Below are 17,717 nucleotides of genomic sequence, written 5' to 3'. Positions count from 1 at the left end.
TATCAAGTGCGGTGGGCATATTAAGCACAATAATTGCGAGGTGTGTCTGAAAATAATTCATAAGCTCGACATGTGTGTATCCGTAATATATTTTGAAAATTGACATACGTATATATGAGTAATGTTAGTAAATAAATGAGTAAAATCAATGCACTGAAAGTTAAGATATGGGAACTCTTATTACAGGAGTGCCTGCAAGGAACAAAATACTTTGTCTGTTATTGGAACATGAATATCTTGGGTTCTAGTAGTCAAAATTTAATAATTATTGATTTATGGACTAGTCTGAAGATTAGTTTAGTCTTTTTTAATAAAATGACTAAAATCCATGCACCAGAAGTCAAGATATTCAAATTCCTATTCCAGGAGTGCCTGTAAGAAATAAAATACTTTGTCTGTTATTGGAACACGAAGATCGTGAGTTCTAGTAGCCAAAATTTAAAAATTATTAATTTATGGACTAGTCTGAGGACTATTTTATTCTCTTTTGAAAAAATGAATAAAATCCATGCACCAAAAGTCAAGATATTCAAATTCATATTCCAGGAGTGCCTGTAAGAAATCAAAAATTTTGTCTCTTATTGGCAAATAAATATCTTAAATTCTAGTAATCAAAATTTAAAAATTATTGATTTATGGACTAGTCTAAAGACTATTTTAGTATTTTTTGAAAAAATTACTAAAATCCATGCACCAAAAGTCAAGATATTCAAATTCTTATTCCAGGAGTGCCTGTAAGAAATCAAAAATTTTGTCTCTTATTGGCAAGTAAATATCTTGGATTCTAGTAGTCAAAATTTAAAAATGATTGATTTATGGACTAGTCTGAGGACTATTTTAGTCTTTTTTGAAAAAATTACTAAAATCCATGCACCAGAAGTTAAGATATTCAAATTTCTATTCCAGGAGTGCCTGTAAGAAATCAAAAAATTTGTCTCTTATTGGCAAGTAAATATCTTAGGTTCTAGTAGTCAAAATTTAAAAATTATTGATTTATGGACTAGTGTGAAGACTATTTTAGTCTTTTTTGAAAAAAATACTAAAATCCATGCACCAAAAGTCAAGATATTCAAATTCCTATTCCAGGAGTGCCTGTAAGAAATCAAAAATTTTGTCTCTTATTGGCAAGTAAGTATCTTGGATTCTAGTAGTCGAAATTTAAAAATTATTGATTTATGGACTAGTCTGAAGACTACTTTAGTTTTTTTTGAAAAAATTACTAAAATTTATGCCCCAAAAGTCAAGATATTAAAAATTCCTATTCCAGAACTGCCTGTAAGAAATAAAAAACTTTGTCTCTTATTGGAACACTAAGATCTTGGGTCCTAGTAGCCAAAATTTAAAAATTATTAATTTATGGACTAGTCTGAAGAACATTTTAGTTTTTTTTGGAAAAATTACTAAAATCCATGCACCAGAAGTTAAGATATTCAAATTCCTATTCCAGGAGTGCCTGTAAGAAATCAAAAATTTTGTCTCTTATTGGCAAGTAAATATCTTGAGTTCTGTTAGTCAAAATTCAAAAATTATTGATTTATGGACTAGTCTGAAGACTATTTTAGTTTCTTCTTTAAAAATTACTAAAATCCATGCACCAAAAGTCAAGATATTTAAATTCCTATTCCAGGAGTGCCTGTAAGAAATCAAAAGTTTTGTCTCTTATTGGCAATTAAATATTTTAGAGTCTAGTATTCAAAATTTAAAATTATTGATTGATGAACTAGTCTGAAGACTATTTTAGTCTTTTTTGAAAAAATTACTAAAATCCATGCACCAAAAGTCAAGATATTTAAATTCCTATTCTAGGAGTGCCTGTAAGGATCAAAATACTGTGTCTCTTATTGGCAAGTAAATATCTTTGGATCCAGTAGTCAAAATTAAAAAAATTATTATTTATAGACTAGTCTGAGGACTACTTTAGTCTGTTTTGAAAAAATAACTAAAATCCATGCACCAAAAGTTAAGATATTCAAATTCCTATTCCAGGAGTGCCTGTAAGAAATTAAAAATTTTGTCTCTTATTGGCAAGTAAATATCTTAGATTCTAGTAGTCAAAATTTAAAAATTATTAATTTATGGACTAGTGTGAAGACTATTTTAGTCTTTTTTGAAAAAATTACTAAAATCCATGCACCAAAAGTCAATATATTCAAATTCCTATTCCAGGAGTGCCTGTAAGAAATCAAAAATTTTGTCTCTAATTGGCAAGTAAACATCTTGAATTCTAGTAGTCAAAATTTAAAAATTATTGATTTATGGACTAGTATGAAAACACACGAAGGAAAAAACACGAAGAAACACGAAGGAAAAAATTGAAATTTGGCACGCGCGTGTAACTTGTTTGCTAATAGTCCGTAAAAAAACAGGGTTGCCATTTACGAAAATAACCTCACATTTGAGAGACCTTATACAAAAAATTTTTACATTAAAATAAAGGCAATTTAGAATTATCAAACCACTTTAACCACACTGACCTTTTCCTATAGCAACTTCCCTTGTTGCTCTTGACCTGATGATGCCCTCAATAAGACAAAACCCGTTGCATCCATAAGAAACAAGCGATTTTAAAAATGTTCTTTCATTTACTGGGTATGGTCCAAATGTATTTTAAGTATTATTTTCGTTTTGCACCTAAACCGTTGACATTTCTGGCAACGGAACGGAAAACAGTGCCGTGCAGCCTTAATTTTTTTTCTCTCTCTCTCCAAATTGAAATATGCACCGCACATCTAATTTTAGTTAATTACCTTTAAATTGAACTGTTTCGAGTAAAAGCGTTACGGGTCGACATCACGCGAAACTTATATATATTTCGTTGAAATTTGTATTATGCGATTATTCAATTTTTTTTTTTGTTTAATTGCGTTTATATAACACGCGAGATCTGTTTTTTTCTCGGTCGAGGTTCTAATCCTTTTTTTACGGATTTTAATTATTTCATTTCCATTAGGTCACAATTAATTAATTACACGCCTAATTGCATAGAAAAGCGTTATTTAATTAATTTTTTTTATGTATCTAGGATCTACAGAGCTGGCATAGTTTGGACAATTATATTGAAAAAAAGAAGATAAAATTCAATAATAATTCAAGGAATACTTGTTCTTGTGTTCTTCAACTTTTACCTTGAAAATATGGAAGAAGATGCGGTAAAAGAAAGTGTTGTCTATTTGGGAGTAAAACTACTTTAACCCAAGTAAATTTGAATGTAATAAAAGTAGAGATAAATAATGAAACAATATCCTATCAGAAAGAAATTAAATATTAAACGCAAAATATCAAAAAAAATAATTTTTTATCGAGAATTGGCAGAAACCTCTCTTTACAAACAAAATTGCTTATTTATAATAGTTATAGCTATAGATATATATAATTAGCTTTCTTTGTGTCTTTTATTTTTATTTTTACACTTTTTAGTATAGTTTTTAATTTAATTTTTTTACACTTTTAACACACTAGTTTTAGGTTTTATATTATTGTTAATTATGAGTTTGTAGTTTCTCGAATCTTGCCTTGTTACTGTGTATGTAGCAAATATGCTAAATAAACATATTATTATTATTATAGATGCTATGCTAAATGATGAATTCTATTCTTTATAAATATTTAATCAAATTTAATAAGTTACCAAATTATATTAAGAAATGTAGTTATATAAGAGAATTTAAACGGTCGTTAGGACGGTATATCTAATTTTCATATTTGTGTAGTTTAACGTTGTATTTTACTCTTTTATTATTTATTCGCTTAATTTTTATATTTACTAGTTTTATCATGGTATTGTAAATATATTTTAAAAAATTATAATATATATTATTGTACTTGTATGTAGCATTATGCCAAATAAATGAACATTATTATTATTATTATTAAAGCACTTAAAACTATACTTACTCGGTATCATTAAGGGGTGCCTCGACATTATCCACACTACTTTCTTTGGTTAATGATGGCAAAGATACTGTTGGCGATCTTAAATCTACAATACAAAGTACAAGAAAAAACACTAATTATTATTTATTGTATGTTGTCTTACCTGGTATAGATTCAAAGCTATTATTACTGCAGTCCGGGGTCACCGAGGTATGCCTGAGATATGGGGGGTGTTTTACCTGGGGGGAACCCTGGAAAAAATGTTTGACTGATTATTTTGATTAATATATTTATTTTGGTAGTGACTAAAAGGATTGACAAAGGACTATGGTGCTACTGGGATTGGAAGAAAAATGAAAATTTATCAAAGCAGTAATCTCAAACAGGTTTTTCTTTTAATTAAAATCAACGAGAAATTCGCATTTTTTTTATATTCGTTTAAATTCAATAACATGTTTATCTTAAGAGTGATAAAAAAATCTTAGTCTAAATTAGTTAAAAAAAAGTTTGGTTTTATTGGGTTCAAAAAAAAATTTTATGTGATTATATTATTGACCCAAAATTAAAACAAAAATTATTTTTCTATTATTGATTTTGACAAACTATATATTATTTAATTTAATTTTAAATTATATCTAGAAGATAAGTCTTAGGAGAGCCAAAATTTCGACTTTCTGTCGGTTTTTCAGATAAATCCCTTTCTCAGTTCTTTAATTTCCTCAGTATCATTCTATAATTGTGTTTTTCTATTAAGGTTTATCCAATTAAGTATGAAAAATGGACAAAATGGACTTTAAAGAAAAATCTGTTATTAATTATACTGCACCTAAAATCCAAAAAAACGATTTTGACCTAGACTGATAAAAGTCCTAAAATATCTATCTCTGCTTTATGCATTTTGCCATGTAATATTTTTTTTTTAAATCTGTTCTGTACTATACCGGTAATTAAAGTTCAAACCTCAATAGCAGCACAACTTTTTTTTAATTTATATATATTTTTTCAATTTAAAATTCATTAGTTCCATTGGATATTAATTTTATTTGATTAGTTCACCTTTGTTTAACGTGCTACGAAAGATTTATTATTTTTACGACTCGTTTATGGTATTTTCAATTTAAACAACAGACTAAACGTTTTCTACTATTGATCTTAATCGAATAAACATTTTAGCAGAGCTGGCATAACGTCAATATTCCCTATATTATATCTGGCAGTAATTTAACAAATAAATAAATGTGTTTCAATTGATTTACTCAATTAAATAGTATAACAACTTTCCGGACATTAACAAAATGAAAAAGCAGGGGGACAGGAGGGTTATAAAATGGGTTTTCCATTAGATTAAGTGGTTTTTTTTTTTTATTTCGTAACTCGGACCTGGCAAATCTGACACCGTTTCGCTCGCATTTCATAAACGCTACTTTGTAAACCCCACGTAAATCGTTTTATTGGATTAAATTTGTCACTTTGGCTCGATAAACCTACGGGATCTTTAGGAAATTTTATTTGCTTGAAATTTCCTTAGGAAAAATGCAATAATGATACCAAGAAATAATTTTATTATTATACCCAAAAATTGTTACAAGAATTTAAATAAAAAATCCGTGTTCTCACTTTAAAAACACGATTCTCGCATTTTGTAGTATTTTAGGAACGAGCGCCACGGAAAAATCATAATTTTTATTTTATATATTTTTTTTATTTTTGGCATCGTGGAAGCATTGAGATGTCAAAACCATTTGTAATTAATAAAATATATAAAGGTGGCATTTTTTTACGCTTGTTTTTATTATTGCGTCAAATTTATGTTTATTGGCTGGCAATAAATAAAGATATTTAAAGATCGAAAGTCGATTTTCCATGTCGTTAATCCGGTGGAATTTGAGTGTGTTTTGTTTTTTAAATGCGGAAATTATAGACCATCTTTGCCTCATTTTAGGTCTCTAATAAGGCCTAAGGTTTATTTTGAAATTATAACTTTGATGACCTTTTGAATTTCAATAGGGTGAAGTGGGGTAAATGTAATCAAGCCCTATGATTTTTTTTTACAACGTTTTGAAACATATTTTCTTCGAAATTCGAAAATATGGCCCTTTTTATACCCATATTACTTTTTATTAACCTCTAAGTTCCAGTTTCAAAGATTTCCCTTTTTCTTTTTTGTATTTTGACTTTTATTATAATTTTGTGAGTGCCTTTTGGGTATTTTAATTCCCTATTACTACTGCTAATATTAGTATTTAGTTGTAATATTTTAAGTTTAAAGTAGGTTAATTAATTGATTTAAAAAATTTAAGGCGACACTGGTTTTCCAAATTAGAAAATAATAAATCGCTTATTAAAACCAGAAGCCACCACTCTCTTTATATATTGACTTATTAAATAGACCTGAATTAAATTATTAATTATTTTTTTCCAGTTTTCTGGTAGAAAAAATTAACCCTATATATAAGAATAAATAATTTTTTTGTTTTTTTTTTTTTAATTCCTCTATTTCTTAGTGCAAGATTATAATTAATTGCAATTAAATGCAACTGAAAGTAAATTTTTAATTTTGTCAAAAAAAAAAATTTGTATTATTTTTTAGTTAAACAAATTTTAATAAATCTCTTATTGTTGCAAAAAAAGTGTTTTTTATTCCTATAGTATACACTAAACTATTATTTACTTATTCAAAATTTTATTCCAATAAAGTTACTAACTTTATTGGAAATTGAGTTATATTGTGAAATTGAGTATTATTGAAATTTATTATAGGAAATTTTATTTGAAATTAAATTGCACATTTAGAAAAAAATTACCAATTGAATGAGGTATAATATATGTTAATAAATGGTAACATCATCATTATTATTATTATTAATATTTGACGCATACAAGCTACAGACTTAAGCAATGTTTAAGAACCCATTAAATATAGGACACCCTCTATATTTAAATTAAATTTTAATTTAACCGAAATTACATCGCAAAATTTTACCAGCCGCATCTTTTTCAAAAAATAAGACAAAAGCTTCATATTCCCACTTAATAAACAAATAAACACCAAGTGTCTGGAATAATTTTGTTTTTTATCCAGACAGTTGATCACTTGAATTTCCTAATATTCTTATTAAAAAAATTAATGAATCTCAAGTGCCTGGAATAATTTTGTTTTTTATCCAGACAGTTGATCACTTAAATTTCCTAATATTCCGATCCAAAAAACTAAAGAATCTCAAGTACCTGTAATAGTTTTGTTTTTATTCCAGGCAGTTGACCACTTGAATTCCCTGATATCCCACTTAATAAACAAGTGAACCTCAAGTGCCTGGAATAATTTTGATTTATTCCAGGCAGTTGATTACTTAAATTCCCTAATATTCCTATTCAAAAAATTAAAGAATCTCAAATGTCTGGAAAAATTTTGTTTTTATTCCAGGCAGGTGATCACTTAAATTTCCTAATATTCTTATTAAAAAAATTAATGAATCTCAAGTGCCTGGAATAATTTTGTTTTTATTCCAGGCAGTTGATAACTTAAATTCCCTAATATTCCTATTCAAAAAATTAAAGAATCGCAAGTGCCTGTAATAGTTTTGTTTTTATTCCAGGCAGTTGACCACTTGAATTCCCTGATATCCCACTTAATAAACAAGTGAACCTCAAGTGCCTGGAATAATTTTGATTTATTCCAGGCAGTTGATTACTTAAATTCCCTAATATTCCTATTCAAAAAATTAAAGAATCTCAAGTGCCAGGAATAATTTTGTTTTTATTCCAGGCAGGTGATCACTTAAATTTCCTAATATTCTTATTAAAAAAATTAATGAATCTCAAGTGCCTGGAATAATTTTGTTTTTATTCCAGGCAGTTGATAACTTAAATTCCCTAATATTCCTATTCAAAAAATTAAAGAATCGCAAGTGCCTGTAATAGTTTTGTTTTTATTCCAGGCAGTTGACCACTTGAATTCCCTGATATCCCACTTAATAAACAAGTGAACCTCAAGTGCCTGGAATAATTTTGATTTATTCCAGGCAGTTGATTACTTAAATTCCCTAATATTCCTATTCAAAAAATTAAAGAATCTCAAGTGCCAGGAATAATTTTGTTTTTATTCCAGGCAGTTGATCACTTAAATTCCTAATATTCCCATTAAAAAAATTAATGAACCTCAAGTGCCTGGAATAATTTTGTTTTTATTCCAGGCAGTTGATCACTTGAATACCCTGATATTCCCATTCAAAAAATTAATGTACCTTAGGGGCCTGGAATAATTTTGTTTTTATTCCAGGCAATTGATCACTTGAATTCCCGGATATTCCCACTTAATAAACAAGTAAACCTCAAGTGCCTGGAATAATTTTGTATTTATTCCAGGCAATTGATAACTTGAATTCCTTGATAATCCACTTAATAAACAAGTGAATCTCAAGTGCCTGTAATAATTTTGTTTTTATTCCAGGCAGTTAATTACTTGAATTCCCTAATATTCCCATTCAAAAAATTAATGAACCTCAAGTGCCTGGTATAATTTTGTTTTTATTCCAGGCAGTTGATCACTTAAATTCCCTAATATTCTCATTCAAAACGTTAATGAATCTCAATTTTGTTTTTATTCCAGGCAGTTATATATTAGCAGTTAATATTCCCATCTAAAAAATTAATGAACCTCAAGTGCCTGTAATAATTTTGTTTTTATTCCAGGCAGTTGATCACTTGAATTCCCAGATATTCCCATTTAATAAACAAGTGAACCTGAAATGCCTGGAATTATTTTGTTTTTATTCCAGGCAGTTGATCACTTGAATTCCCTGATATTTCCACTTAATAAACAAGTGAACCTCAAGTGCCTGGAATAATTTTGTTTTTATTCCAGGCAGTTGATCACTTGAATTCCCTAATATTCCAATTTAAAAAATTAATTGTAACCCATTACACAGATGGTGCCAGTCTGTTTTTAATCCTACCTAATGGCCATCCAGGGCCCTGGGAAAAGCAAACAAGCCCAAACAGATTACACAGGGGTCTTTAGAGAACCGATGAGATAACGATGCACCCTATCATAAACCACGCAGAAAAAGAAAATGGCATCACGTCTTCTTGGCCGGGTTTTTGGAAGGTTTAGTCAGTCGATTTGGGGTATTATTATCCGTCGGTTTCTAAGCGCTCGTCGTAGTATTTCTTTATTTATTAAAATAATATTTTGTTCTCGAAACTTTATTTGTTTTATTCACATCGATTACATAATGAACCTCAAGTGCCTGGAATAATTTTGTTTTTATTCCAGGCAGTTGATCACTTGAATTTCCTAATAATCCCACTTAATAAACAAGTGAATCTCAAGTATCTGGAATAATTTTGTTTTTATTCCAGGCAGTTAATTACTTAAATTCCCTAATATTCTCATTCAAAACATTAATAAATCTCAAGTGCCTGGAATAATTTTGTTTTTATTCCAGGCAGTTGATTACTTCAATTCCCTGATAATCCCACTTAATAAACAAGTGAACCTCAAGTGCCTGGAATAATTTTGTTGTTATTCCAGGCAGTTGATCACTTAAATTCCCTGATAATCCCATTCAAAAAATTAATGAACCTTAAGTGCCTGGAATATATTTGTTTTTATTCCAGGCAGGTGATCACTTAAATTCCATAATATTTCCATTAAAAAATTAATGAACCTCAAGTGTTAAAAAAAACAAAAAACAAAAACACCCTGTAACATGAAAACGATTCTCTTTTCAAGATTCCTTTATATGAAAATTTTGTCTTATTTTTAGACAAAGATGCGGCTGGTAAAATATTACGATGTTATTTCGGGATACCCTGTATATATATTTTTACTCTTCTGTCAATTGTAAATAAAAAATCAGCAGAACTATTTTTTTTGTAGCTTAATTATGTGCATAACGCTTTGATTCAAGAAACACATTTTTTCAGTATAAACTTTAAAAAACTCCAATTTAAACAAAAACAAAAATAAATCTCTTCTTCTTCTTCTTACCTTCTCCCTCATACTCTGGGTCCTCCCGATGTAGCCCCCACCCGCCCTCAAACTAACCGGTTCCAAATAACTGATATCGTTCCTCACATCGTAATTGATGAAACTCAAGTCTTTATAACTCACGTCCAGGTCACTTTCCACCAGCGATTGTAAACTTTGTCGCCACTGTTGCGTTTTCGTTTCTGTGAGATCCCTGGTTGGTGTTTTCTCTTTTTTCCTCACGTCTCTGAAGCTCAGAGAACGTTTTAGGAAACCACCAGTGGAGGAGGAGGAGGAAGAGGAGGAGTTGTCTCCTAAATAACGTTTTTGATATTGGTTAGTCTCGGAATTAAAGAGTGTTTTATGTATGGGTTTAATATGCAGGGTGCGGTAACAAGGTATACAGCAAACTCTATAGATAGCAAAATTGTAGGGTTGCCAAAAGACATTATTATTGTCGTACACTTTACATAAATCTGACATATGTCAGGTGTTTTGTGTATGTTATGGTCTGATGATGCTCTAGTCGGGCGAAACATGTAACTTTCGTAATTGTATTAAATGTATTTGTGATTAATTGTATTTCGTGTTTTTTACCTTTTATAAAAGTGGATGACCATCATATTTGGGATAATGGATGAGTTTTTCGAGTTTCAAGAATCCCTTTGCTAAAAAGAGAGGTAGAACAAGGTTTTCTTAAAATTATTTAATAATTTGAAATATAATTTATTCATATATCTTCTCTACTATCATTAAATTATATTAGAATTACACCCCGTTATTTTTTTTTTAATAACTTTTGAATTATTTCTTCATTCTTGAGCTTGGGCATCAAAAATGCCATATTTCAGTTCTTAGAAGAGCTACGAACTTGCGGATAGCCTCGTTGGATTCAGAACGACAAAACTAAGACAAAACCGTTGGAATTTTCCCGATAGCTCTCATAGAAGCCGAGATATCGACCTTCAAAGTTTGGAATTTTTCATTTTTCGGGTATCGAATTTTTTCACCAAAAATTGATTTTTTTCGAAATCAAACTAAGTATACCAGCGTCTTATTTGGGTCACCTAGATTACGAAAACACCGGGTTATAACACGATCCGAGCAGAACTAAGGGAAAGAGAGCACTTTGAAAATCCTGAAAAAGTCGTTTTCGACGTCCGTTTTTGAGGCCAAAAATAGACATCAAAATGCCATATCTCAGCTAATAGAAGAGCTACGATCACTTAAACTCCCTAATATTCCCATTCAAAAAATTAATGAATCTCAAGTGCCTGTAATAATTTTGTTTTTATTCCAGGCAGTTGATCACTTGAATTCCCTAATATTCCCATTCAAATAATTAATAAACTTCAAGTGCCTGGAATAATTTTGTTTTTATTCCAGGCAATTAATCACATAAATTCCCTAATATTCCTATTCAAAAAATTAATGAATCTCAAATGACTGTAATAATGTTGTTTTTATTCCAGGCAGTTAATCACTTAAATTCCCTAATATTCCCATTCAAAAAATTAATGAACCTCAAATGACTGGAATAATTTTGTTTTTATTCCAGGCAATTAATCACATAAATTCCCTAATATTCCCATTCAAATAATTAATAAACCTTAAGTGCCTGTAATAATTTTGTTTTTATTCCAGGCAGTTGATTACTTAAATTCCCTAATATTTTTATTCAGAAAATTAATGAACCTCAAATGCCTGTAAAAATTTTGTTTTTATTCCAGGCAGTTAATCACTTAAACTCCCTAATATTCCCATTCAAAAAATTAATGAATCTCAAGTGCCTGTAATAATTTTGTTTTTATTCCAGGCAGTTGATCACTTAAATTCTCTAATATTCCCATTCAAATAATTAATGAACCGCAAGTGCCTGGAATAATTTTGTTTTTATTCCAGGCAATTAATCACATAAATTCCCTAATATTCCTATTCAAAAAATTAATGAATCTCAAATGACTGTAATAATGTTGTTTTTATTCCAGGCAGTTAATCACTAAAATTCCCTAATATTCCCATTCAAAAAATTAATGAATCTCAAGTGCCTGTAATAATTTTGTTTTTATTCCAGGCAATTGATCACTTGAATTCCCTAATATTCCCATTCAAATAATTAATGAACTTCAAGTGCCTGGAATAATTTTGTTTTTATTCCAGGCAATTGATTACTTTAATTCCCCAATATTCCCATACAAAAAATTATTGAATCTCAAGTGCCTGGAATAATTTTGTTTTTATTTCAGGCAGTTGATCACTTAAATTCCCTAATAAACTTATTACCGTATACCGTATAAGCGTAATACCCAACAAAATAAATTATCGTTGCCTAATTATTTTGTGAAATAATATACAGGGCGTTCCATTTGAAAAAAAAGACCCTATATATGTAAGAATAATTTTAGTTCTTGGATTTTCGGCAATCCTACTGTTTTGCTATGGAAATGTTTGCTATACCTCGTATGGTTTAGGCGCTATCTTTGTTGACGCACCCTCTATATGTGAAATTCCATTGAAAACCAAAGAGAGATTTTAAAGAAAATTTAAAGCCTCCCTATTATGCCCTTTTTAAAAAAATGCGGATGTATGCCTCCCCATACGCTAAAAGGTTAAAACTGTGGAAACATTGACAAATACTAACCAATATGCAAAAATTTCCTAAAAATCGACGGTTTCTCGACTTTCTGCGTCACCTCCTTGCTACTCAACTCCAAAGCGGACGCGTACTTCCTCGACTTACTCAACGAGTTCTTTTTAAAGTTCGGCAAACTGCTGGAAGGAAACTCGTCGTAACTCTCCGCGTCCTCCTCACTTTTTCCTTGGGGCTCTTTAGTCTTCTTATTCAAGTGGAAGATCGAGTTGAAGGTCAAACGCTTCTTGGGTTTCTCCTTGATGGGTTTCTTACACTCCAACCCGAAACTCACCGGTCCGACGTGCGTGGCCTGATTCGGACCACGCACGATCCTCTCACTCACGCTACGCGTCAACGCGAACACGTTGATACACTCCGATGGTACTTTGGCATGTTCGTCCCAGTCCTGGACGATTATGGATGTGGTACGATGGGAATTTCTTTGGTCGCGTTCCGTTCGGTTCAGTTGCTTGCCCCTTACCACCACCGAGTTATTATTCTGGATTTGTTTGAACGCCTCGTCGATAACGTTCGTAACCAAATCGGTTACGTATTGTAAATTGCTTTTTAATTCCTCGGACGGTGATCTGTCATTCATTCTTGACGACGGTTTCGCGGTCTTAATCCGGTTTTTCGGGTGTTTTTTTTGTTGGAGTTGACGGTGATCGGGTTCGATGATTATCAGCCCGGACGAGACCATTTTCATTGATGGGTTTCGGTTACATCTGGTGGGGTCAAGGGTCAAACTTTCCTACATTTAGAGAGTATTTCATGAGTTTTTATGGTAATGGGGACAGTTTATATATGTAGCAGCAATGGTTTCTGGTTTTATTGCAGTGCATCAAACAACTAATTAAAATTAAATGAAAATTAAACTTGCTTTTGTCCAAACGAAAAATATCATTTCCAGAAGATCCTGACAGTACTTAAAAAATTAATCGGTAATGTACTACTAATTCTTATAATATTCTTATATTAGTAAAATAATTCCTATTAGCTAATAGAATTTTTGACATACAGAACGTACACCCATGATGATGAGTAAACGTCTATTTAAAATAAAAAAAGTAAAATACCACGAATTAATTAAGTACCCAATTATGAATAAATATAATATTCTTAAAGGGTAATAATAAAAAAAAATAAATGACTCCTTTAGATTGCTCCTGTTTAATAAAAAAAAAACAACAATTTGTCTATATTGCAAAATAAATTATTTGCGAATAGTATGATATAAATAAGACTACGAATACTAGTTATTAATTTTATTATAACATGTTGATCCCACTTTAAGTGTTTATCAACAATGATACCAAGATACCTGACAAATGGAACCTCGGTAATCTCAATTGATTGCATTTTAATATTATTCAAATGTCGGCAATTGATAGATATAATGTAAAATGCTAAATAATTATTTATATTTATTAATCCATCTTCTGATCAAATAATTCTTGAAGACCTATAATTAAACCCTTAATTTAGGACAGTTAATAGAGGAGTCATGGAGCACTGCATCAAAAGCCTTTGTTAAGTCTAGAAACATTTATGTTTTTGGGATTAAATATAATTTTCCTGTAAAAAAATAATTAATCTGTACTTTAAACATTTACGCAAATACCTTGGCAAAATTATTGATAACACTAATAATAAATCAATAGGTCGATAATCGATATCAGTCTTATCACCAGCTTAATAATTACGCGATGTTATAGAGGTAATTACTAGAAACTATGCCTATTTTAAAAATTAAATTTATAGTGACAGGTGATTTTTGTGCATGTACAATTTTTTTCAAAAAGCCTCAATAACTCTTTTATTTTTTGTTTCAAGGCTAAATATTATTCTTCATGATTTGTTTTATTGATTGATTGATTGATTGAGAATACCATGCTAGTTTTTTCCGATTTTCTAGGAAATTATTAAACAAAAAAACTATTTTTTTCTGGCTTTTAATGCGCATTGAAATTCCAAACAACTTTTGTTTTAAAAATATTTTTCTTCAACCAATAGTATTGCAGAAAAAAAATAATAAAAACAAAAATTATGAACATTTTCACAGAAAAATTGATCTTGACTTTTTTCTAGTGAATTTTTCATGAAAGTTTTATGAGACTTTTTTAAAACTTTATAGACGATTTATCAATTTATAAAAAAAATAAAATTTTTTAATTTTTCAAAAATCCTCCATAACTTCTTTATTTTTCGATTTACAGGTAAATGTTATTCTTTATGATTTACTTCATTTTCGAATAGGAATATGGCGGTAAAGGAACATTTTCCATAATTTACAAGAAAATTGATAAAAGAGGTTTTTCCCAATTTTCTGGAAAACTATTGTACTTAAAAATCATTTTTCTGTTGAAGCTTTTTAGGCAATTAATAAATTTATAAAAAAATTACATTTCAGTTTGAGATTTGTGATTACCTCGAGATTTTTGAGCAACAGATTTGTCTTCAATGTGACAACATTTTAAAATGAAAATGCTGAAATGCTACAGAGGTCTATCGAACCACTAGAATGCGGGAATTACAAAATCAGAGGGACATACACGGAAATTTATCTCTAGAAGAACGGTTTCACTACCATTTTAACCGGATGGAGCACCCCCTTATGATACAATTCCCATTAGGTAAAGATGGGATGATCATTATCCTAACCAGTGGATTGGCAGAAAAGATCCAATTGAATGGCCATTTAGATTTCCGGACCTAACACCTCTTGACCTTTTTGTCACAAAAGCAACTCCAACATAAAACAGTTCAGGAATGCCGTGCTATATTCAACAAAATGATATGCACTCAAGAAATATTTCCCATGACTTACTGAGTGATACTGTCTTCATCTTGTTGATAATGTTTGTTTATATAGAAATATAGACGAGAGGATGGATGGAGGTACTAGTAGGACTATTGAAATTAAATTTGTCACTCAAACAACGACTTGGACGGACACAATTTTCAAATAACATAATCTTTATATTGGAGTTTCTTGAAGGTTCCAAACATCATAAAAAAAAAATTTAATCCTACTGGCTATCTAATTTAAATCAAGCAAATAAAAAAATTCAATTTTACAAAAATCCTCCATAACTTCTTTATTTTTCGATTTACAACTAAACGTTATTTATTCTTTATGATTTACTTCATTTTCGAATAGGAATATGACGGTAAAGGAACATTTTCCATCATTTACAAGAAAATTAATAAAGGAGGTTTTCCCAATTTTTTGGAAAACTATTGTAATTAAAAATCATTTTTCTATTGAAGCTTCTTGAGCAATTAATAAATTGCAATTAATAAATTTATTAAAAAAAAAACTGTTGGACCTAAAAAAAATTATACAGAGTGGTCCAGTTTAAACATCATTAATTTTAATACGTGTCAAATAAAATAATGACTTAAGGTAAGTTTTGATCATCTTTTATATTCAACTTTTTTAGTAAAGTAAAGTAAAGTTTAATCATGCTTTAAAAAAAAAAAAAAAAAAAAAAAAAAAAAAATTACAATTGTCACAAGTAGATAAATACATATTAAAAAATTATTTCACTTACAAATTATTAAAGTTTTACATTGCAAATTAAAATCCTTATCTAAAATATTAAAAAAATAACACCCAATTTCACAAATACTAAATAAAATAATCACAATTTACAAACAGTTAAAATTTTGGAGACCCCAATATCAATTTCAATTTCCTAAAACCTATTTTTGTTTAATTCTCACCAATTTTCACAATTGAGCTTGTAGATACTCATCAAAGCTATAGAAGGCTCTATCAGCAAGTAATTTTTTTACTGAGGCAGCAAAAAGTTTTTCATTTAGAGCTTTAATATTAAAAAAGCCTGAGGCATAATAAGTAGTTGAGATGCGAGATTTATTGAGCCTTAGAAAGTGCATTTCCAGGAAATCTACCTATCGAGTGCTGTGAGTATGAATTTCTGATCTCTGGGTATATTTATGTAAATTATTTTTTGTATATATTAGACATTCAAAGATATACCGTGATGGAAGTGTAAGAATTTTAAGTTTTTTGAAAGAGTCTCTCACATCGTCCCTAAAACCCAGACCCTCGACGACCCTCAGAGCTCTTCTCTGCAGTTTAAAGATTCTCCTAGCTTGAGGTGCATGACCCCAAGCCAAGAGACCATAATCACAGGTGGACTGTATTAGCGCATGGTAAACCATTAACAAAACATCCTTATTTACTGTACCTTTTAAGCGTTTTAAAAGAAATATTTCTTTTGCCAATTTATTTGCAATGAACTCCACATGCCTATCAAATATCATAGTAGGATCTAAGTGAACACCCAAGAATCTCACCCCATCCGAACTCTCAACATTGGTACCCTCTGTATTTCTCAAAGAGAATAGGACTTCCTCCATTTTGTTGACATTTAGGCTAAGTCTATTTGCACTGAACCACTTGCCCAAATCTGACTTCACCTTCACCAGCATCAGCTCCAGTTCTTGCAAACTAGTACTCCTGTAAAGAGCAGTAGTGTCATCAGCAAACAGCAGCAGCCTAGACTCAATTGACCTGTCGATATCATTGACATAAATAATAAAGAGGAGTGGCCCCAAAATAGAACCCTGTGGCACACCATGAGTTATTTTGCATTCTTCTGATAAAGCTCCACCCGAACAGGTTTTCTGTACACGTCCAACAAGATATGTTCCAAGAAGTGATAAACTGGGCGAGATCAGACCATAAAGTTTAAGCTTGCTCAGAAGGATCGTATGGGATATGCAGTCGAAGGCCTTTGAAAGGTCACAGAAAATTGCCCCGACATGGGACCCCATTTCAAAGCCCTCAACCACATACTCCAGAAGATCCAGTATAGCCTTAACAGTCGATTGTTTTTTCCTAAACCCATACTAAAAGTCTTTGAGGATTTCATTTTGTTCAAAATAGATATAAAGTTGATTTTTTAAAAGTAGCTCAAAAACCTTCGATATTATTGGAATGAAAGATACTGGACGGTAATTTTTCAAAAATAACTCTACTCCCTTTTTTAAAAATTGGTATGATTTTTTGAATTTTAAAGCCACTTGGGTAGATGCCTTCCCTTATACATAAATTTAAAAGCTTTGTTAAATGATATATTAAATGCTCTTTTAATTGTTTTAGGAGAGGGACATTCATTCCATATATGTCTCTAGAATGTTTATTTTTTAAATTACTTATAGCATCTCTAACTTGTATATACGTCACTTCAGTAAAAGAAAAACCCCCCACAG

The 17,717-nt window shown here is 30.2% G+C and overlaps 1 protein-coding gene across 2 annotated transcripts in view; it reads right to left on the bottom strand.

The window, feature by feature from the left end:
* The window catches only part of LOC126744299 (pleckstrin homology domain-containing family G member 5), a 171,620-nt gene that overhangs the window by 114,248 nt on the left and 39,655 nt on the right, over window positions 1-17,717 (bottom strand). The window contains exons 2-5 of one of the 2 annotated variants that reach the window (XM_050451680.1): window positions 12,486-13,227; window positions 9,866-10,158; window positions 4,037-4,124; window positions 3,895-3,979 (exon numbers count right to left, since the gene is read on the bottom strand). In XM_050451680.1, the coding sequence (XP_050307637.1) occupies window positions 3,895-3,979; window positions 4,037-4,124; window positions 9,866-10,158; window positions 12,486-13,182 (1,163 nt within the window). In that variant the 5' untranslated portion in view covers window positions 13,183-13,227. The remainder of the gene's footprint in view (window positions 1-3,894; window positions 3,980-4,036; window positions 4,125-9,865; window positions 10,159-12,485; window positions 13,228-17,717) is intronic. The other variant, XM_050451681.1, reaches the window with a different exon arrangement.

Source organism: Anthonomus grandis, chromosome 13, assembly GCF_022605725.1.
Source record: "Anthonomus grandis grandis chromosome 13, icAntGran1.3, whole genome shotgun sequence".
In the NCBI taxonomy this organism is placed as follows: Eukaryota; Metazoa; Arthropoda; class Insecta; order Coleoptera; family Curculionidae; genus Anthonomus; species Anthonomus grandis.
Note: the sequence above shows the minus strand (reverse complement) of the source record. Positions and strands in the feature narration are given on the sequence as shown.